At 51.4% G+C, this 20,798-nt stretch overlaps 1 protein-coding gene across 7 annotated transcripts; it reads left to right on the top strand.

Annotated features, from left to right (window-relative positions):
• The first annotated feature begins 1,143 nt into the window (after positions 1 to 1,143).
• On the top strand, positions 1,144 to 20,088 carry GGA2 (golgi associated, gamma adaptin ear containing, ARF binding protein 2). Of its 7 annotated transcripts, none has more exons than XM_063143189.1 (15): positions 1,144 to 1,334; positions 6,311 to 6,395; positions 7,749 to 7,824; positions 10,512 to 10,610; positions 11,068 to 11,191; positions 11,797 to 11,900; positions 13,679 to 13,759; positions 14,217 to 14,357; positions 14,785 to 14,866; positions 16,196 to 16,288; positions 17,018 to 17,197; positions 17,745 to 17,882; positions 18,129 to 18,298; positions 18,821 to 18,931; positions 19,601 to 20,088. In XM_063143189.1, the coding sequence occupies exons 1-15, from the start codon at positions 1,238 to 1,240 to the stop codon at positions 19,709 to 19,711; spliced, it is 1,692 nt and encodes a 563-aa protein (XP_062999259.1). In that variant the 5' UTR covers positions 1,144 to 1,237; the 3' UTR covers positions 19,712 to 20,088. The 7 variants fall into 7 exon arrangements, with proteins under 7 accessions (XP_062999259.1, XP_062999258.1, XP_062999257.1 ...); XM_063143188.1 differs by having other exon boundaries at positions 1,148 to 1,334; positions 14,211 to 14,357; positions 16,199 to 16,288; XM_063143187.1 differs by having other exon boundaries at positions 1,149 to 1,334; positions 14,211 to 14,357; positions 17,021 to 17,197.
• Positions 20,089 to 20,798: the final 710 nt, after the last annotated feature.

Genomic DNA, 20,798 nt, shown 5'->3' with positions numbered 1-20,798 from the left:
CTATGCACCTCACCCCCCTCTGCCTGGGGAGCACAGGATTGCTCTCGAGGCTTTCCTTCCTTCCTGGAAGCATCACTCCTCACTCTCACTAAGTTCTGATCGGCAGATGATTGATGTGTTTCTGAGCTGTTATCGTTTTAGGCGGCAAGTGGGAGGGTGCCATAAAACTGAAATGCCAAGGAGCAGGCCAGGCTGGAAACCTCCTTCCTGATACACTAGTTTTCTATGTGCAGGGCAGGGATTTTTCTTACTGAGGAGGAATTTTCTACCATCACAATTCCCTGCAGCCTGTAGTACAGTCTACAAAGAGCTTTACTATCACATCTGCTATGTGACAAGAACAGGCCTAGAATTATTTTTTTAAAGTAAAGTTTCCAGTACAATGAAGTTGTGCAGGCACTTTTGGGTTTTAAACTTCTGGAGTGCTTACAGCGAGCTGCCTGTTACAACTCAGCCCTCTGCTAGCAGTCAGGCTACAGTCAAGATTCTCTTGGCTTCTGAAATCTATGACGTGACTGCCTTTCTGGCTAATGCAGGTTTTTTTTTCTTTTTTAAAAAGGTGTCTTCTCATATAGTAGTACAGTAGGGATAGGCAACTGGGTGCCCGTGGGCTCTGTTGTGCCCCACGACACCTTGTTGGACGGACCCACAGCCTGATCCTGATGCTGGAAGGGCATCTCGGGCTGCAGCAGGTGGACCTGGCAGGTTTCTTCCGGCAGCCCCAGAGAGATGCCCAGTCAGAAGGCTGGCGGCCGGTAGGGGGGGGGCAATCCGCTCTGCGCTGATGGGCCGGGGTGTGGTGGTGGGGGGCTTTCGTGGCCGCCGGCCCTGGCGCTGGGGAGCACGGGCGTTGTGGTGCCGCTTCCGCAGGAGCTCGAGGCGGGAGGGCGGGCCCGCAGGCTCTTCTTGCCGCCGAATTTGGGCCGGCCAGCTGGCCGCTCCCGGGTTCCGCGGCTGCGGTCTTCATCCCGACGTGTCGCAGCCCCCAGCGTTCTCTCCGGCCCGCCTCTTCCTCCGCCCGCCGCACATCCCGTGCTCAGCCCCTCCTCCAGCACCCTGAAGGCGCTCTCGGCCGGGGCAAAGTTCCGCCTCGGGCGCTTTCGAGGGGCGCTCGGGCTTTGTACCGCTCCGCAGGCTCCCTCCCCTCCCCTCCCCTCCCCACGCGCTCGGGGGCGGCGGCGGGCGGGTCCCCTCTCCTCCGGCTACATGTTTTAAACTCGCTTCCGGCTCCTCCGGCATGGACCGACCCAACGCCGACGAGGAAGAGGCGGCGGCGGCCGCCGCCCCGGCCATGGCTCAGGCGGCTGCCCCGGGCGCGCTGGAGCGCCTGCTTCGTGAGTGCGGGCAGGCGGGTGGGGGGAGGGCAGGCACGGCACGGCACGGCATTCTGCACTCGCCCAGAGGGTTCGCGGCGGAGCGCGCGGGTCTCCTCAAGCGGGAGGCTTCCGCGCTCCGAGAGCGAGAAGCCGGCGGCTGTGCGGGCTGCACGTGTGAACGCGGCGCTGCGTCGGTCTTCAGGCGGGGGTTAGACCCGGGGCGGGGTGCGTTTTCGGGAGCCCTTTAAGCAGCCACGAGGGCTTCTGCCTCCCGGCCGCACGACGCCCTTCAAGGCTTTGCAGGAGCTTCTACATGCCTGAGATGTTAGAGCAAGGAACACACGAGAACTGTTTGCTGACCCTGGCAGAGCTCTGATAAACGTGGGCAGTTAACATGTTTTAAACTCGCTTCCCGCGTGCCATCATCATGGAGTTTGCACCAATGCTAAACGCGTTTATTGACGATAAGCACTATTTTGCTGTAGAAAAGGATAAGATATTTAAAAGTAAAAATAATAAGACGAGTATTTGTAACGAGCTGTATAGCTTCCCCTCCCCAACTAGAAAATGTTTCTAAAAATAAGGACGAGGGGATGCTTGCTGCAAGGAGCAGCCTCCGACCCGGCTGTGTGTGTGGCACGGCACGCCCTTGCCCGGCCTATTTGCCACTGCACTTTTCCGCGTGGTCATTTGGACATACTCTGGGTTGCGAAAACCTGGACTTCAGCCCCAAGGTCCAGCCCTCTCCCACTCCCCATAGGGGTTGTGGTGGGGCAGGGCAGCACACACGGCTCTGTCTGGTACAGGGGACCAGGGAAGGCAAAGTGGGATGGCATGGGGAAAGCAGGACCCCTTGCTTGAAGCTGGTCCCGATTCTGTGTCCACAAGATCCCCCACTGCAACACCTAGCGGGCAATAAGGCTTCGTTCTCAGTCCGTAATACTTATCAACATACACACTTTGGCGACCCAGCACCGTCCACTTAGAGCAGAACAAGAGAATCCTCTGCATTAACGTGTGCAACAAACAGCACTTTGACCAACTCCTAGCCTAGGAGTTCAAAATGACACCGACTACTGGCCCTTGATCTGTGCCAAGATCTCTTGCAAATGCCATGACGAGTCTTTAGACAACGTGCCTTACTCTCTGGTGAATAAAGATAGTTATTTTCCCATGACACTAATATCCCATAAGTTAAATTAACTTGATTTTCGTTTTTGGTTCATTGGGCTCTGTTCCCCAATAAATGCTTCCTTCCTAACGTGGGCTTTCATGTTTCCTGATAGCAGTGTTCTGGCAGCCCCATAACCAGAGTCATATTAATGTTTTCTGTACCTCTGTAAAGTCTATTTTGTGGGCAGCCATGCCACATATGGGTATATGCCCCCCCCTTTTTAACCACATCCTTCCCAGCAAGTAGCTTGTCTTGGCCTCATAACCTTTTAAAACTTAAGCACTAGTTCCCAAGCTCGGGAATGTTGTTGGACTACAGTTGTTTTTAAATGGATAGTTGTTTTTAAATGGATATTGTCTGTTTTTGTTAGTATTTTATGCTTTTTATGGTTTTAAATTTTGTATAGATATACCGGACTGTTTTTAACTTCTGTAAACTACCCAGAGAGCTTCAGCTATGGGGCGGTATATAAATGTAATAATAATAATAATAATAATAATAATAATAATAATAATAATAATAATAATGTTCCCATCATCCTTAGCCATTATGGTCTGTGGTCAGGGGTTATAACACCTAGAGACCTCAGAGTTGGAACCACTAGAAATAACCTTATAATACCCAGTTAATTCCTTTTTATCCCACTGTTTTCTCTAACTACCCATTCAGCATTTTCTCTGTCGCAGAAACCTACCTTTCTGCCCAACCTTACTAGGCCAGGGCTGGGGGCCTGTCTCTCTCCCCCTGTGTGGATTGTGTCTTTGCCTACCCTCTGGGGGCTGGATGATGCCAGGGTGTGTGTGTGTGTGTGTGTGTGTGTGTGCGCGTGCGTGCCTTCTCCTTCCCCCACCGCCAAAGCCCTGCCCCTGGCGTCCTCCACCCCCTTTTCCCTGCAGAGAGGGGTACAAAGCGATTGCGATGCCTTTCTCTGCCTAGGGAGAAGTGTGGTAGAGGGGAGCGGTCTCCTCCTCAGCTCTAGAGAGAGGCTGCTTTTATGTAGTGTTTGGAGAGGGGATGATGGGGCCTGGGTGAGACTTCTGTGGCCAGATTTGGCCCCCACAGGCTGGAGGTTCGCATCCCAGCTCTAGGCCCACCAGCATTAAATCCTCTCATAGAAATAATAGCTGTCAAAGTAGTTCTAGGAGGACTCGGATAGGGCTGAGATATGTTCCAGATTTTCAAACAGCTGGCAACAAAATCACAGTGCTTTGTTCAAACCTCCTCTTTGTTCGTCATGATCACAGCAGACTTCAATCGGACCTTGAAATGAGATTGTTCCAGTTATCTTCACTATGAAATGCCTTTGTGATGAACACACTGAGTAAATACTGCCTCTCGGAGGCATTCATGATGGCAGGATGCAACTGAAACGGTCCCCTTTTGGCAAAGTTAAGCCATGTGGCAATTCTAGGTTGCTTTCTAAGTGGCCGGGTTCACATGATCGCAGGGGTAAAAGAAGCCATCGTGGCTTCTCTTACCACTTCCATGTGTGCTCCACACACAGCTGTTGTTTGCATAATTACCCATGCTGCAGTGGGGGGAGGGGTTGTGGGATGGGTACGAAGTCATTCCTGCTGCCAGGGTTGGACGTCACGCCAACCTGCACTGTAACGTGGGTAATTATGTGAACAACGGCTGTGTGTGGAGCGCACATGGAGGTGATAGGAGAAGCCACGATGGCTTCTTTCATGCCTGCAGTCATGCAAACCCAGTCAGTGAGACAAAACCCAACATTCAGTCCTTCCATTCCTGGAATTTGGGCTGTAAGGATAGCCAAGGACCAGCCATTCTGCTGCCTGAGGTGGAGCAGCAAATGGTGCCCCCCACCCCAGTCAAGATGCATAATATCCAAGGCTATCCAAGCGGTGTTGGCCCCTGAGAAAAAAAAATCCCATAAGTATTTCATTCCCTTCTTTGGCAAGAAAAAGACAATAACTATACATTAAAAATAATTTGCTACCCTTTTATGACCCCCCTCCGCAAATCAGCTGCCTGAGGCAGCTACCTCGCGCTGCCTAATAGTGGGGCTGGCCATGATGGACGCCAAAAACAAAACAGTCTACAGAAGGACAGATCATTCATCCTGCACAGCTCTAGTTTCGCAATGATCCTGAGGACTTCGCCAGGCTCTCCTAGCATGTGATCCTGTGGAACTATCTTGTGCTTCTCTCTCTCTCTCTCTCTCTCTCTCTTTGCTTCTCATCTTAAATGTTTACTTCCAGTTTTTGTCTGGTTGACTTTGTACCCTGATATTTTGCAAGCAGGCCTTTATTGAGTCATGTGGGTTAGTTAGACGGCCTGTCATCTGCAGCGAAGGAGATTTTAAACTCCTTTTACCCTCAGTGCTTTTATTCCTGCACAGTTTCTCATTGCTGTTGCCAGGGGCTCTGTTGCTTCTGTTCAAAGGAGGCCCCTGGGTCTAGTATCGCTTTTGGATAAAATCCAGGAGAAGAACACTTTCCCCGCCAATGCCAGCTTCAGGGCCACCTTGCTGTATAAGTGCTTCCCTAAATCAAATGCCTTTGTGACAGAAAAAGGGATTATTTTTCTATTTTATCAAAAAGCTTTCTCTGCTTCTAGGAAAAAGTCCGTTCCCCTCCCCCTCCCCCCCACCCCCCCTGTTCTGACGTATTTCATTTGGCCTCTCTGAGTAGGCAGTGGAGGGTCTCCCCCCACCTTTACATACGACAGTCATTGTGGCCTCCTGGGAGGGGTTCAGCATTGCCCTTCCCACTAAACAGTCTGACAAACTCTGCCGTCCTATACCTATCTACTCAGCAGTGTCCCATGGAGTTGAATGGGGCTTACTCTCAGGTAAATATGTCTATGACTGCAACCTAAATGTCATAAATAGCAGACTCCGGCTCCCAGCACAGAACCATCTCACCCCCAGCTGCAACATCTTTTGGGGACTGGGAGCTTAAGAGGCAGGCTCCTTTGGGGGCGGGTCCGCCACCAGCGGGGTCACCTCCAAAGGGGGTGACACTAAGGCGAGGGCCCGTCCCCTGGTTTGTTTGTTTTGTTTTCTCCCCCTACGGACTTATAATTTTGTTGTGTATTTTAAGCTTTTTTTTTTAACATTTCTTTTCCTATGTTTTGAAACGTGTGTTTTAAACTTTGTAATACTGCCTTGAGTATTGGGCAAAAGGCAGGATACAAATAAATATAATAAATAATAATAAATAATAAATAAATAATAAATAAATAATATCCCTCTGGTAGTCCATCAGTGAAATATTTTTATTTTTCCTTTAACTATTTAATAACTCAGTTTCCATCATCTGAATAGATTAATTTTATCTTCCAAGGATATTTTAGCCATTTCTAACTTTCCTTCTAATTATTTTTTTTGCAGTGTTCAGAATTCTTAGAAGTAAAGTTTTATTAAAAAGATATACATTTACCTCAGATTTCCTTCTGTGTCATAGCAGATGTGTTCCATTTTTTGTCTTAATGAGTGAATGGATCTTTCCTTTGCTTTCTTCACTGCCAAAGATGCTGGCAGCCCTGTGAGGTTTATCCTGCTGTTGGATACATCTGTTGTGGTATTAAGCTGTCCCTAGTTTATTTCCTAAGTAAATTGCAGCCTCCTTAGCTCTGGGTGTCCTTAGAGGTATTTAGACTGTCCCCTGCCACTTTCTGCTTCCATTTTTCTACTTTCCTGGTCTCTTCCCTGCTAGCAGAAACGTGTGGGGGTGGGGTGGGGTGGGGTGGGGTGGGGGAGCTACATTTGGGGCTGCCCTGTCTCTGCCTCGTTGTCTTGAGGCTTCCACTGCTGCAGGACTGGCCTGACTCTTCACAATCTTGTATTCCTTGACAGACAAGGCCACTGACCCCTGTAACCCTGAGGAAAACTGGGAATGTATCCAGAAGATTAGCGATCAAGTCAATGCAGATGCCAACGGGTAAGAAGGCTGTACCAGGTGGCCCTTTGCCACTTCTGGCTCAGGGCATGTGTGTGTGTGTGTGCGCACGCGCGCACGTATACAGGGGAACACCAAATGTTTTGGCTTTAGCTGTTCTGTAATACCCTTTGTCCACATCCAGAGGAACATTCTTCTAAGCCCGTACATTTCAGAGCTGCTTCTGAGAGTGTAAAATGGTGTCGTCCCATGACATGTGGCCAGAGTTTAGCCTGTGGTTCTGTTGTTTGAGGATTGCTCGCATCTCCTTGCTCTGGATCAGTCTTTCCTCAGCAAACAGCATTTTGTGGCTCTTTGCCAGGATCCAGGAAAGCTTATGCCACAATAAATGTGTTTGTTTTAAAGGTTCCATAAGACTCTTTGTGGTGGTTTTGGGGTGGGGGGTAGTTTGTACCCCCTGGCAGATTTCCCTGACCTGGGAGAGTTGCCAGACAGACTCATCCTCACGCTGCTCCTTCTCTCCTCCTGCTGCTTGGCGTTGAGGGTGTTCAGGAGTGGGCCGAGAAGCTCCCTGGGTGGCTTTGGGCCAGTCACTGACTCTCAGGCTCGCCTGCCTCCCAGGGGTTGTGGTGAGGATAAAACACAGAGGAGGAGGAGGAGGAGGAGGAGGAGGAGGAGGAGGAGGAGGAGGGCGGTGTGAGCTGCTTTGGGCTCCTTGCAAGAGGAAAAAAGGCAGGATATAAATGTAATAATAAATAAAATAAATGTTAAAAGCTGATCTTCCTCCAGCCCTCAGTTATTTTCCTGTAGAGACTGAGCCCTTTTGGAAGAAAAATATTTGACTGAGCTCAGCCTTAGAACATGTAAAATTATGCAAATGGCAGTGAGTGCCTCTGGGCATACATGCAGCATCTCTCAACTGAGGAACTTCAGTTGACGACTGTGTTATACTCTGGGACCCTGTGCAGAAGCAGAGGGTTGAACTTGAACATAAGAATATAATAAGAGCCCTGATGCTGGATCAGACCCAGGGTCCATCTGTTCGCACTCTATTCGCACAGTGGCCGACCAACTGTCGACCAGGGACCCACAAACTGGATACGGTGCAACAGCACCCTCCCACCCATGTTCCCCAGCAACTGGTATACATAGGCTCGCTGCCTCTGCACTGGAGGTAGCACATAGGTATCAGGACTGGTAGTCATGGATAGCCTTCCATAAGAACTTGGGTGCTGGAGTTTACCTCCCCTCTTCCCTTCCATTGGGCAAATTGTCTCCCTCAGCCTCAGGCCCCCATTGATAAAAGAGGAATATGGGCCCATCTCATACAGTTAATGTGCAGGAAAACATAAGAATGGTTTTAATGTAAGCTGTATGGCTTGTCCTGTTCCTCAGCCCCACCACAGCTCTGCGGTTGCTGGAACATAAGATCCAATCACCACAGGAAGCAGAAGCACTGCGTGCTCTAAATGTAAGTGTGACCATTTAGGACTGTGCGGGATCCAGGCTGTTGTGTGCGTGTGTTCATATGTGAACACATGGAGGCTTGTGTGTATGAGCACGGAGGCTTGTGTCACCTCTTTGGAGGTCAGCCTCCTTGTTTCACTGTTCCTTATGTGGCCCACGGCACCATCCGAATCTGGGTCAGGATCTCTGGTCTCCCTTTTGTGGCCTTGAGCCTACTCTTGGGGGGGGAGACTGCTTATAGAATCATAGAATAGCAGAGTTGGAAGGGGCCTACAAGGCCATCGAGTCCAACCCCCTGCTCAATGCAGGAATCCACCCTAAAGCATCCCTGACAGATGGTTGTCCAGTTGCCTCTTGAATGACTCTAGTGTGGGAGAGCCCACAACCTCCCTAGGTAACTGATTCCATTGTCGCACTGCTCTAACAGTCAGGAAGTTTTTCCTGATGTCCAGCTGGAATCTGGCTTCCTTTAACTTGAGTCCATTATTCCGTGTCCTGTACTCTGGGAGGATCGAGAAGAGATCCTGGCCCTCCTCTGTGTGACAACCTTTTAAGGATTTGAAGAGTGCTGTCATGTCTCCCCTCAATTTTCTCTTCTCCAGGCTAAACATGCCCAGTTCTTTCAATCTCTCTTCATAGGGCTTTGTTTCTAGACCTCTGATCATCCTGGTTGCCCTCCTCTGAACACGCTCCAGCTTGTCTGCATCCTTCTTGAAGTGTGGAGCCCAAAACTGGACGCAATACTCTAGATGAGGCCTAACCAGGGCCGAATAGAGAGGAACCAGTACCTCACGTGATTTGGAAGCTATACTTCTATTAATGCAGCCCAAAATATCATTTGCCTTTCTTGCAGCCATATCGCACTGTTGGCTTATATTCAGCTTGCAATCTACAACAATTCCAAGATCCTTCTCGTTTGTAGTATTGCTGAGCCAAGTATCCCCCATCTTGTAACTGTGCCTTTGGTTTCTATTTCCTAAATGTAGAACTTGACATTTATCCCTATTAAATTTCATCCTGTTGTTTTCAGCCCAGCACTCCAGCCTATCAAGATCACTTTGAAGTTTGTTTCTGTCTTCCAGGGTATTAGCTATCCCACCCAATTTTGTGTCATCTGCAAATTTGATCAGCGTTCCCTGCACCTCCTCGTCCAAATCATTAATAAAAATGTTGAAGAGCACTGGGCCCAGGACTGAGCCCTGCGGCACCCCACTCGTTGCCTCTCCCCAGTTGCCCACCCTTGTGGCCCCAAGAGGACCTGCTTTGCCCAGCCCCATTGCTGCAGTCGTCCCAATCCAGGAGAGCCTGGTTGAGGTCATCTTTTTCTCTGCCCCCTCCAATGCTCATTTGCCCCCCTACTTTTCACCCAGGCCCACGGAACCCCTTCCTTCCTTAATCTGAATGGCAGTGAGTGGTGTGGGGTGAGGAACCTAGACTTGGAATGTCTTCCCCTTTCTGAGACATGGCTCTGGCACATGGGAAGTCATTCAGAGTGCTGGGTGCCCATGAGCATGTGCAGTATATACATTCCTTCTTCAGTGACTAAGTGTCAGGTACGTATAGGTACAAGGCCGGCCTTGTACCTAGGAGGTAGATTTAGTAGGAAATAGTTTGAGAATGTCAGATGCCTCTGCAAGCTTATCTCTGTAAGAAGTTCTCCCGGAAACTAGCTTGCTTGCTCCCTGTTGCGGCCTTGAAGCTGCTGGTTCTCTGGGAACTTCAGAGTGTTTGTAAAGGAGGGGGCCACTCTTGGAAAATGTCACTCAACTTGTAGCATCATCGAAGTGGGTTGTACCGTCCCGCCTTGTTGGCACATGGGCATGGTTTACAGGTCAGAGGACCTGTCAACTGGCTTTGAATAGGCCCTAAATGCTGGTGGAAAGCTGAAAGAGCTTTGCTAGGTTTCATCTCTCACCTGCCTTTAGCTCTGCCCGTTTTAGTCTGCGGCGTACTCTAGGATCTGCTAGCCTCTCTGTGCCCCCCCTTGGAAGAATACTGATTTCCCACTGGCTGTGTGTTGTTTACCCTTGAGGGGATAAGCTCTGGAGAAGGTTCACTCCCAGCTGGTGAAGAGCCCGTGAGAGCCTCCTCTCCCACTGGTATAGGCTGGCATGTTTCTGGCACCGTCTCCACTGCTTCAGAGTCTGATTGATCACCTAAAACTCCTTCCCCCAACCTAAGGGGAGCAGGGCTAGACACAACACTCCCCCCAGTGGGAGGAGCTCCCAGGTCAATGAGTGTGGTCTCTGGCCAGCCGGCAGTCTCGGTGCCCCTTCTTTTAGAACGGGCGTGGCCAACTTATGGCCCTCCGGAGGCTTCAGCCTAGAACTCCCGCCCTCCTTCACCGTGGGTTATGCTGGCTACGGCCCATGAGAGTTGCGGGCCAAGATATCTGGAGGGCCACAAGTTGCCCACCTCTGGTTTGGAAAGTGGCCACCTATTTGAGGTGATGAAGGATTAGACCTGAGGAGTTACTGCCTTCCCCTGCCTGCCTGTATGCCTCTTCTTCTGCTGCCTCGGGGGTCCCCTGCTCCTTGCACCTCTGCTCTTCCTGATACAGTGGCAGGGTGGGGACAGCCCCTCCCAGGTTCACTCGCAGGGGGGCCCTCCCAGTGGCCACTGCAGGATCCGGGCCTCTCTGTGGATTTGCCAGCGTTCAGATTAAGGCTGCGTTTGCATCTTTGCCTGCAGGTGCTGGAGATGTGTGTGAATAACTGCGGTGAAAATTTTCATCATGAAATGGGGAAGTTCCGTTTTTTGAATGGGCTCATCAAAGTCCTCTCTCCCAAGGTATGTGCTCGTCCTGCAAGGGGAGCTGGAAAGGGGGTGCTTTTGCCAGTTGAGCCGATAATGGGTTGCCCTGGGCCCCCCTGAGAAAGGCCTCCCACAAGCCAGGAGAAAATTAGGGTTTCATTAAAGAAAAAAATGTGGGGTGTCTCTACCTCAGGCCGGGAGGGCTGTTCACTCGTTGCTGATATGTGGAGGCTTAATGTGATGGTTCATTGCTGAAGGAATAAAGGCACTCTTCATATGCTCAGTGGCACTCTCTTCACATGTTCTGAGGCACAAATTGAGCCCAGGACAAAATGCAGGTATCGTGAGAACCACAAAAGCAAAATGCAGGGAAGCAAGGAAGGGCCCCGCTCCCCTACCTGGCCCGCCCACCCAGCCCACTTTCTCCTGCTCCTGCAAAGGAAAAAGTCCCGGAAGTCTCCTGGTGGTAACTGTATTTGTTTGGGCTTTTCAGTATCTTGGAGAGTGGTCGACGGACAGAGTCAAGTCTCGCATCGTTGAGGTAATGTTCAGTTGGACGGTGTGGTTTCCTCAGGAAGTGAAAATCCGAGACGCTTATCAAATGCTGAAGAAGCAAGGTTTCTATTCACTTCTTTCTCAGCATTCTTTCGCTGCATCTCGGGTCACACGGCTACAAGCCACGAGCCTGCTGACCAAAGGGTTCTGATGCGCCGTTTCCTTGCAAGGCGTCTTAGCTCTTGCGAGAGGGGCAGAAGGGAACCTTTTCTTTCATTGGAGCCTTTAGGCTGGGGCAGCTGGGGCCGCCGGCCTCCCCCCTTTTTCACAGCTACTTATCCTGGTGGCTCTTGCAGTGTCTTGCAGCAATATGTTCCAAGGGTTATGGAATGGAAGCCCATCAGAAGCTGGAACGCTGCTGCCTTCCGTGAGTGCGCTTCAGCTGTGTGTGCCTCGCCTAGTCTGCACAGCACCTCCTTCATTTTTGTTTTCACTTTTATTTTCCTTTTGATGCACATGAACAGCGAGAGTGGAACATGCCAGGCGTGTTTTGAATCTTGATATTCTGCATCCAGTAAACTCACTTAGATGTTCTGATGCTGGTTCTGTTGCCTTAAACTCATCTCTGCTGCATGCATGTGTCAACACTTCTTTCAGGATTTTTTCTCTCCTTTTTGGTTTTGTTGAAATTTTACAATAAAAATATAATTAGAAACCTTTCTTTCAGGAATTGTAAAACAGGACCCAAAGCTGGTGGAGGACAAAGTTCTACCACCACCTTCTCCAAGACCAGCTAGTTCTATTTTTGATGCTGATGGTGAGAAATCAAAGGTAACCTGATCCCATTTGCAGCCAAGCCCCTTGCTGCCTTTGCGTCCTCACCGCTCCCTCTAATACTCAACTCAGCTGGCCAGCGCTGTCCGGACTGGAGACAAAACAGGGCCTCTGAGAAACAAGGGGGGGACCATTGGCATACTCAGGGGACTCCCCAAGGCTTGCCGAAGTACAAAAAGTCTTTTCAAAATTTAAGGGGGCAAACACCCCCTGCCCAAGTAGCCCAGTAAGGACCACCCATGCTCAGTAGCCACAGAACGTTGAGTATCAGTTGGACAAGAAAAATGGAAGGGAGAGAGAATGGAATGGAGTGTCCTGGAGAACGGCGTGGCTGACTAGCTGGCAGGGAGGTTGAGTGGCAACAGGCCTTTCAGGGGAAGCGGGGAGGGAGTCCTGCCACATCGAGGGGCCCAGTGCTGACCCACAGAGCCGCAGAATGAGGCCTGCCCACGTGCACATCTTTATTTCCCTTGTCCTCCCAATAGGTCTGACAAATACTGGTCTCCCCCAAAGGGAATGGGGGGACGGAGGGCTGTGCACGTGTGCTGCCCTCTTGTGGCTGTGGGACTTGTGTACCCACAGCAGAACGTTGCAGTGGGGTTGGAAGCGTAGCTTTGGGGTGGCGTGGGGTGGGGTGGGGTGTTCAGCCCTCCCTTCTTCAGCTGCCTCCAGCCAGGGCGAGGGTGTCTGGGCGGCCAGGGTTTTCATCTGCTCATTGCATCACCTGGGAAAACCTGTGACTGGGGTGTGTGCTGTCAGGTGCCCCTGCCCTGACTCAAATTCCCCCCTCCTATTCCACAACATTTGGAGCTGTTAGGGGCTGAGCCTACAGCGCAGCTTAAATAGATCTTGGGAGCGGAGAAAGGAGTTTATATTGGGTTGGGGGAAGTGCTTCTCTCATCTCCATCAACCACCCCGGAATAGCGCTTGGGGGCGTTCTCCCCACCCTCATTCTCCCTCCCCACCATGTTAAGTCCCCTCCCTCAGTGGCACCTCCAGTCCAGGGGCAGCACTTTGTGGTGGACGTGAACTGGCTCCTTCTAGCCCTTTGCTGATGCCAAAGTGCACAGCAGCTGCAGCAGCTGCCTCGGGTGCCTGGCAGGGATGTTTCGATGATCAAGATGCGGGAGGGCAAAGGCCCAGAACGCGGCAGCTTCCGCCGCACCGAGGCCCTCCGCGTTCCCCTTGTGCTGACAGTACTCCAGTTTTGTTCAGCCTGTGGCTTACAGAGCGGGCATTAACTAGGGGGTGAAAACATGGCTTTTTAACAAAGCCTTTGATGGTTAAATTCACTAAGATGGCACATTGTTTTAACTGTTTAAATTGTTTTTACTGCTTTTAAATTACATATTGTTTTAACTTGGTTCATGGTTTAATTTGTTTTTAGCTGTTAATATTTATTGCTTTATACTGTATGCTTTTATCTGTACGCCACCCTGAGATCCTAGTGATATAAGGCAGGACACAAATGTTTTAAATAAATAAATAAATAAATAAATTGTGCAAAAATGCAAAGTTTGTGGGCTTGAACCATTTGGTTTTAAAGACTTTATTCAGAAGAATGTTTTTTTCAGAATTAAAAAAACAAGCTCTAAAGTCTTTTGATAAACATTCAAAGCAACCTTTCTTCTTCTTTTTTTAGCATTTGCTCCTTTAGAAACTTTGCTTAGGCTTTTACCCCTAGGATTTCCAGCCAGCCAGCCCCACCCCACCCCCCTTTGGCTGCAATGTGATGTTTCTGCCCTACTTCTCCCCCTCTTTCTTCCTCTCAACAGCTTTTAACAAGGCTGCTAAAAAGCAAAAACCCAGAGGACCTACAAGCAGCCAACAAGCTGATCAAAGCACTGATGAAAGAGGTAGGCATCTTTCCCTTTGGGTCAGGCAGCAGCTGGTGCGGCACAGAGAGGGACCCGCTGGCCAGCCCTGGGGTGGCTTTTCTGCCTCTCTCGGGGTGCGTTCCCTTGGACCAGGGGATGCTTCCAGACCAGGGGATGCTTCCAGACCAGACAGAGGGCTCCTAGTGCTCCCAGTCAAAAGGCGTCAGGCAGTTCTTCCATCTTTTCCCTCCTTCGTGACTGTTTTCTAGTATGACAAAAATAAAAAAGAAGTGGTGGGAAGGGTTCACGAATGTCTGGATCTGTCCCAAAATTCCATGTTTGAGGCAGGGCGACTGCAGGATGAAAGCCTCGTCTGGAAGCACCCGAGGTGATAAGACCTGCACTGGTGGTTGTGGTGGGGAATGTGAAGCCAGGCTGCCGTTCGCTTAAGGAAGTGCCTTGTAGTCTGAATGAGTCAGGCCTGTTGCAGGAGCAGGCCAAGTCGGCCAAGGTGTCGAGGCGAATGAATGCCATCAAGGAAGCTCACAGCTGTGCTGAGGCCCTGGAAGAGATGCTGAGCGGTTGCCAAGCCAGAGAAGGAGCAGCAATCCCCAAGCCAGCCCTGGAGGTTCTGCAGGTTTGTTCCCCTTTCTGCCCTTCCCAGCACTTTTGGAGCATCTCTGATGTTTGGGCAGGAAAGGTGAAGCAGGGATGCACTAGGAGCCTGATCCTTGCAGTCTCACCTGCCACAGCCCCCCACCCCACCCCACCCCCAGCTGCTTGCAATGGGGAGGGGAGGGTCTCCCCAGGACCATTGTGGGGAGGGTCGCTTCAGTCTGCATTGGGACATAAACCCCACAGTTTGGCTTTTATATGCATTGCATAGGAATGTGAACCAGGCTTAATTAAGTACTGGGGCTTGGCTGCAGCTTAATTTTGAATGCCTGGACTCGACTCTAGACCGGCAGCTGGGTGTGAGGCTGTGGCTTGGTACCGTGGGCTGCGTGGCTCAGCTAGGGCCATCCCTTCTCAAGGGCAGCTGCTCTGGCTTTCTCCTTCCTCAGGGTGTGTTTGCCAAGGGTGAGAAGCTGAAACCCCTGATGTTCCGAGTGGCCAGCGAAACGGTGGAGGACGAGGAGGCTTTGGGTAACGTGTGAACAAGCAGGGCTGCAGCCGTGGAGGTGCTGGCAGGGAACAGGGAGGGGGGCTCCAGAAGGCGAAGGCTGGTGGCTTGGCCCAGGCCTGGTCCCAGAAATGAAGGCTTGGCCAGACTTGGACATCTGGTGCAACCTGCCAACATCTGGCAAGGGAGGGGCTGGGCTTTAGTGCACTTTTCTTAGATGGTGTTTTATTCTGTCAGACTCAGGAATAAGAATGTTGGAATTTCAGTTTTTGAAGTGCATGCCTTAAACTGTGTGTTGTTTTTTCAAGTATATTTATAGGTTATAGCACTAATTATAAAGTGTATAGTTTTACAATTTCAGTTGGGCACAACATTCCTGTAGTATTGGCACTGCTCAAGAAGAAACTACACTAGCCAACACTGTCTTAATGGCCCTTTTCATCACTTCCTGCCCCCTTCCTACCCCACCTCTAGAGAAATGGGAAAGAAGAAAAACAAAGACAGCCATATTGGTCCATTAGTAAAAAAAACCATCCAAAATCCTCAGTTAGGCAGTGCCTTTATTAGGAAAAACCAAAATGCCACAAAAAAGAGTGCATACTTTTGAGTTCTCCAGAAGATTTCATTAGACTACTTGTTATAAGAGGCTGGGACAGGGGAAGGAAAAAATGGTGAAAGAACCTTGCGGTCATGAGGTCTGCATTCTAGGCTCAGTTTCAATGTGATGATTGCAGACTGAATGGATGAGTCACTGGTAGGGCTGCAAAGTACCCGATAATACCTAGCATTCTGGGGAGGAAGCAATGGCTGCCCCTCACTTCTGAAAACATAAAAGCCAGGTGAGCAAAAGAAAAACGTTGATCTGTACATTTGCGGCAGGTGGGCTTGTCTTAGGTGCATAGAATTCCAAGCTTCGTTTCAGGATGTGGCTGAAGAAGACTCTCGGTGTCCGGCCAAGGAGGCCTCCTGAGTCCTGGACTGTTGAGGTCACCGGCCCTTCTGTTCCAGAGCTGGTCTTGGGCTCTGCTCCTCCAAGGAGAGATCCCAGGGGCTCAGTTTGTGCTAGAGTCCAGCCCTGGCTTGTGGGAAGTGGTCCTATCAAAAGAACTGATGAACATTTGAAGCTGCTGCTGCTGCTGCTGCTGCTGCTGCCACCTGGCATTATCTGTGCCTCTTAGGCTGGCTGAATTCTGTGTGGACCTCATGGGGTCTTATCCTGCCTTGCTGGCTGAATCCCTGTGAACTGGAGATGCCGGGATTGAGCCTGGACAGGGCTGAGGCTCAGGCAGGCTTCGGGCCTCTCCTCTCTCCTTTCAGCATCGGGTGGCAAATGCCCTCTCCTGTTTCTCCAGCAGAAATTCTGCAGGCAAATGACCGGCTCACGCAGGTCCTTCGCTTATACGAGCAGAGGTTGGGGCCCAGCAGGGATTCTGCTGACACCACTGGTAGGTATGCTGCAAAGGGCCGGGGCAGGGCGGAGGGAAGCCCAGCAGGGGCAGGAGAAGAGTTCCTCGGGCCCTCCAAGTTCTTGGGGAAGAGATTAAAGAGGGAATCCAGGAGGGAGGAGAAGGCTTTGCAAGGGACTGGAAGGAGGCCCAGAAGGGGGTGAGCAGAATACAGCCCCTGCTCTGCTTACTGGACCAAATTGCAGCTGAAAGGCTGACAGATTTTGGGAAACCGTTGCTTTGAAGCAAAACAGTGAATGGAGACATCCTCTTCAGTGCATTCTGTATCTGCTTAGCTGGCTGGCAAAATAGCTAGCCCGGGAGCACATTAGGGAACTGTGCTTAAACTGGGAACAGCTAGCTAGCAGAAGTTTATTCAGCAGCTCCAACTGATTGAAGTTACCTTAACTTGCAAACGAGCCGCTCCTGAAGGAGCAGAACGGTGTATGGAAATGCTTTGCTTTAATGTGGCATCAGTTCTTGCTCGGTTTATCCTACTTGACAATAACGTCACTTCAGTGCCCCCGTGAAAGTGAACTCCACAGAACGGCAGCAGAGTCGGGATGGGGGCAAGGGAGGTCAGCCCTAGAATTTAGGAGCCAGCAACCCTGTCTGCAGCAGCCCCACACTATTGCATTGTGGAGGGCATGTCTGGATGTTCTCCAGCATCCTTGGAATGGTGGATGAGCTTTGGGAAAGGCTTTTTTAAAACCCCTGTTTGCCTTTCAGCAGAGCCTCAGCCCCCTCCAGACAGTGTAAACGGTCTCACACTCATGGACTTCTCTGAGATGGATGCAGGGCTCCAGGCGCCCACAGCGCTGCAAGGGAATGCAGAGTCCGGCCTCTTGCAAGGCAGGCTGCAGCCCTCCTCCTCCTCTCGGTCACTAGATGAGGAGCTGATGTCGTTAGGTTAGTGTTGGGGGCTGGAGCTCAGGGGCGGTGGTGAGTTCGCATGTCTTTCTTGGAGATGGTGGTCTGCTTCTCTGGCCTCTTGTTGCTGGAAAGGGTGTGCAGGAGAAGGGAGTTTGAGGAAGGTGGCAGGGCGTGGTCTCTTGTCTCATTACGGTGATTGTGCTATCTCCTTTGTCAAACTCTTTTCAGGAATGAGGTACAAGTTGGGCAGTTGCTTAACCACTTCCTAGCTGCCTCTGGTCCAGGCTGGGCCCATTTGCGGCTGGGGCTTTGGAGCACACAAGCAGCGGGCAGAACAGGAGACCCCGCTGGAGGCCTTTGCCTGCCTCGACTTCCCGTGGGAGCGGGGAGGGGGCTGGGCTGCTCGTACTTGGTGGGCTGCAGGTTCCTCTTTCTCCTGCAGCAGGGCCAGCATGAATGAAAGACGCGGGAGGGAGGGCCGGGCAGTGATGCTACTGCGGTAGTCTAGTGGAGCATGGAGGACAGAGCTACAGTGTACTGGAAAGAAAGACGTCACCTCCAACTGTGCAGCTCTCTCTGCCAGGTCTCCCCCACAGCCCAGCGGCCGGGGCGCCATTCCCCAGTGTGGTCCCTCAAGTGACGCCTCCGTTGCCCTCACGCCGTCTCCCCTGCAGCCACTCTTTGGCTAAGCTTTTCATCCCACTGGATTCGATTATGCTGAGTGAGTGTGGGGATTTGGGGTTTCCTTCAAGGCCCCACAGCTGGGCAGCCGTGATGGCAGCTGCTGCTGCTGCTCTCTAGTTGGCCTGCAGGCTGCACTTGGGGCCAAGGGGCCTCGCTAGCCGGTCCTCCGTGTGCCCACTTTGGCTGCCCTAGCCCCAGCCACCACGTGGTCTGAGGAGGGCCTGCCTGGGCACCTGCTCACAGATTCCTCTCACCTGGTCTGTCTTCTCCTTGTCCTCAACAGGCACGATTCCACCGGTCACCATCTACGAGCGGAACGGCCTGAAGGCCATGCTCCACTTCGCCAGGGACCCAGTTTCCAGCTGCCCAGCCACCAGGGTGCTGGTGCTCTCTCTGCTTAGCACATCCCCTTCTCCAGTCCAGCACATTGTGTTTCAGGCTGCTGTGCCAAAGGTGGGAGACCTGCCCCGCCCTGAGAGTCCCTTCCTCTGGGCCTCGACTACCACTGCCACTCTGTGCCTGGCTCTTACCTGTCAAGCTCTCAGAGGGGTGGGACCAGGGCCCCCCCGAGAGCTGTTTCCTCCCACATGACCTTTCCCATCCATTTGGGTCAGCCCATCTGTGAGCAACACCAGACGGTGGCACTCGCAGGAGTGGCCAGTGCCCACCCTTAATGGCAGCACGTGGATGCTGGCTGAAGACTTTTCTGTCCTGGCAGGTCGCTGGGTGGGTGGGCGGGTCACTGTTTGATTTTGTCATGCCTGGCTCCTCATCTCCATAGATTGTTTCGGCTCCTCCTGTTGGTTTTTTCTTTTTTCAACTTGGCCCTCTTGGGTCTTTCAATTTGAAATGGAAGGTGGGAGAGAAACGTCTGAATCCATAAGAGCCCGTAGCCAGGTCATGGGCCTGTCCAGCCGCAGCTCTTGAGCTCCTGACGCCTCCTGTCTTTTTTCTTCCTTGCTGATTGAACGGCAGTCGATGGCCATCAAGCTGCAGCCGGCCACAGGCTCAGAGCTGCCTGCCTTCAACCCGCTCTCAGCCCCAGCTGTAATTTCCCAGGTCTTGTTGCTGGCCAACCCTGACAAGGTACGTGGCTGAGGGTGGGGGGAGGGACGGGGGCAGCCAGCGGGGGGGGGGGGAGGCATATGAGCCTGTGCTGGGACCGGAGGAGGATGCTGGATGGATGGCAGTTGCCAAAGATGCTGCCATTCCCAGGCGTTGGTGCCCGTCTTGTGATTGGGCTGCCTGGGGGAGGGCTGCCCATGCAAGATGTAGGGCAGAGCTGGGAACCTGTGGTCCTCTAGATGAGGTTGGACTCTACTTCCCATTATCCTTGACCATAGGCCACGCTGGCTGGAGCTGATAGGAGTTGGGAGTCCAACAACATGTGCAGGGTCAGACGTTCCTCGCCCTTGTAATTCCTGCCTCCCCTTGGCCATGTTTTCCTAGAACTAGAAGCGATGGGCAGGGGCTAGTTTGTGCTTTGTCCCCAGAGCTTAATTTGAGCTGGGGAGATTGTGATTGGGGCGAATCCCCCGTGGGTGGAGCTGGCCCTGAGTGTGCCATGTCCCCTCCCCTCACCCACCCAGCAACTTCTGCCTCTACCAGGCTAGATGGAAGAGCTTGTGGGACGGAAGGGATTGGGTACTTGTGCCCCTCGCAGGAGGGCAAGCCTGACTACAGAGCGTTGGTCTGGCTGAAAAAGCAGAGGGTCTTCACCTCCATCTGCCTTCCTTCTTGTTCTTCTGCCCTCAGGCTCCCCTGCGGCTGAGGTACAGGCTGCTGTTCAGCCAGGATGATCAGGCTCACAGTGAAGTCGGGGAGGTGACGGATTTCCCCCATGCAGACCTTTGGGGTGGGAGCTGAAGATGGGAGTTGATGGCTGCTTCCCCGGTGTCTTCTGAAGAAGCCCCAAAGTGTCCCCTTGGGTCTCAGACTTGGGCCTCCCTTATAGAATCATAGAATAGCAGAGTTGGAAGGGGCCTACAAGGCCATCAAGTCCAACCCCCTGCTCAGTGCAGGAATCCACCCTGAAGCATCCCTGACAGATGGTTGTCCAGCTGCCTCTTGAAGGCCTCTGGTGTGGGAGAGCCCACAACCTCCCTAGGTAAATGATTCCATTGTCGTCTTTGTGACCAGACTCAGGTGGGGTTAGGCCGCAACAGCTTCTTCTTTCTGTAAACCAATCAGTACATTTTTAAAATAAAAACTTCGCTATCTCTGTATTCATTTGGACCTAGAAATTACAGTGGATATTTCTTCTCCAGTAATGCTGAAGGGACCAGTTGTTTTCTGACTCATAGCATAAGGATAACTTAAGCTACAAGTATTGGTTTTCACATATTTTGTGATATGTGAACTAATAATTGGTTGCTGTCTTCTACAAGAAGCCAGCAAACCTGCCCATCTAACTATTGGTTGATCTGGCATGATGTCATAGAATGTTTGTGAACCAACCTTTCACAAAATACTGACATACGCTGCAGTTTCTAAGAGGCAAGTGGAAGGCCAGTAAGTTGGGGTGGGGGGAACTCAACCAGGGCCCGGAATGGCTGAGCACTGTTGCCAAGAGCGATTGGGTTGATAAGGGTCAGGAGTGCTGGAGGAAACTGAAAAGCTGAGCTGGAAGATAGATCAAGAGACAGGGATCTATCAGGGCTAGGGTGGCCAAAGGAAGAGGGACAGCATAATATAATGCAAAATAGAAATAATTTCTCAGGAATTCTGGACCTACCCAAATTAGGATTGGAAACTATTGCAGAGTATGTATTAGAACACTTTTTGCAACTCAGCTCTGTATGTACCACCTAATGCATTGACCCAGCTAACTCTATTTTTAGTTTGCAAGTTGGAGCCAACATAAGGTTGCAGAATCTTAATATGTATCAGTGACTAATTTCTAATTTGGAGTGTCTGCAGGAGACCAGCATGGTCCAAACTTTGTTCCAGTCAT

The sequence above is a fragment of the Elgaria multicarinata genome, chromosome 17 (genome assembly GCF_023053635.1).
Source record: "Elgaria multicarinata webbii isolate HBS135686 ecotype San Diego chromosome 17, rElgMul1.1.pri, whole genome shotgun sequence".
NCBI classification, from domain to species: Eukaryota; Metazoa; Chordata; class Lepidosauria; order Squamata; family Anguidae; genus Elgaria; species Elgaria multicarinata.
This window is presented reverse-complemented; position numbering and strand designations above follow the sequence as displayed.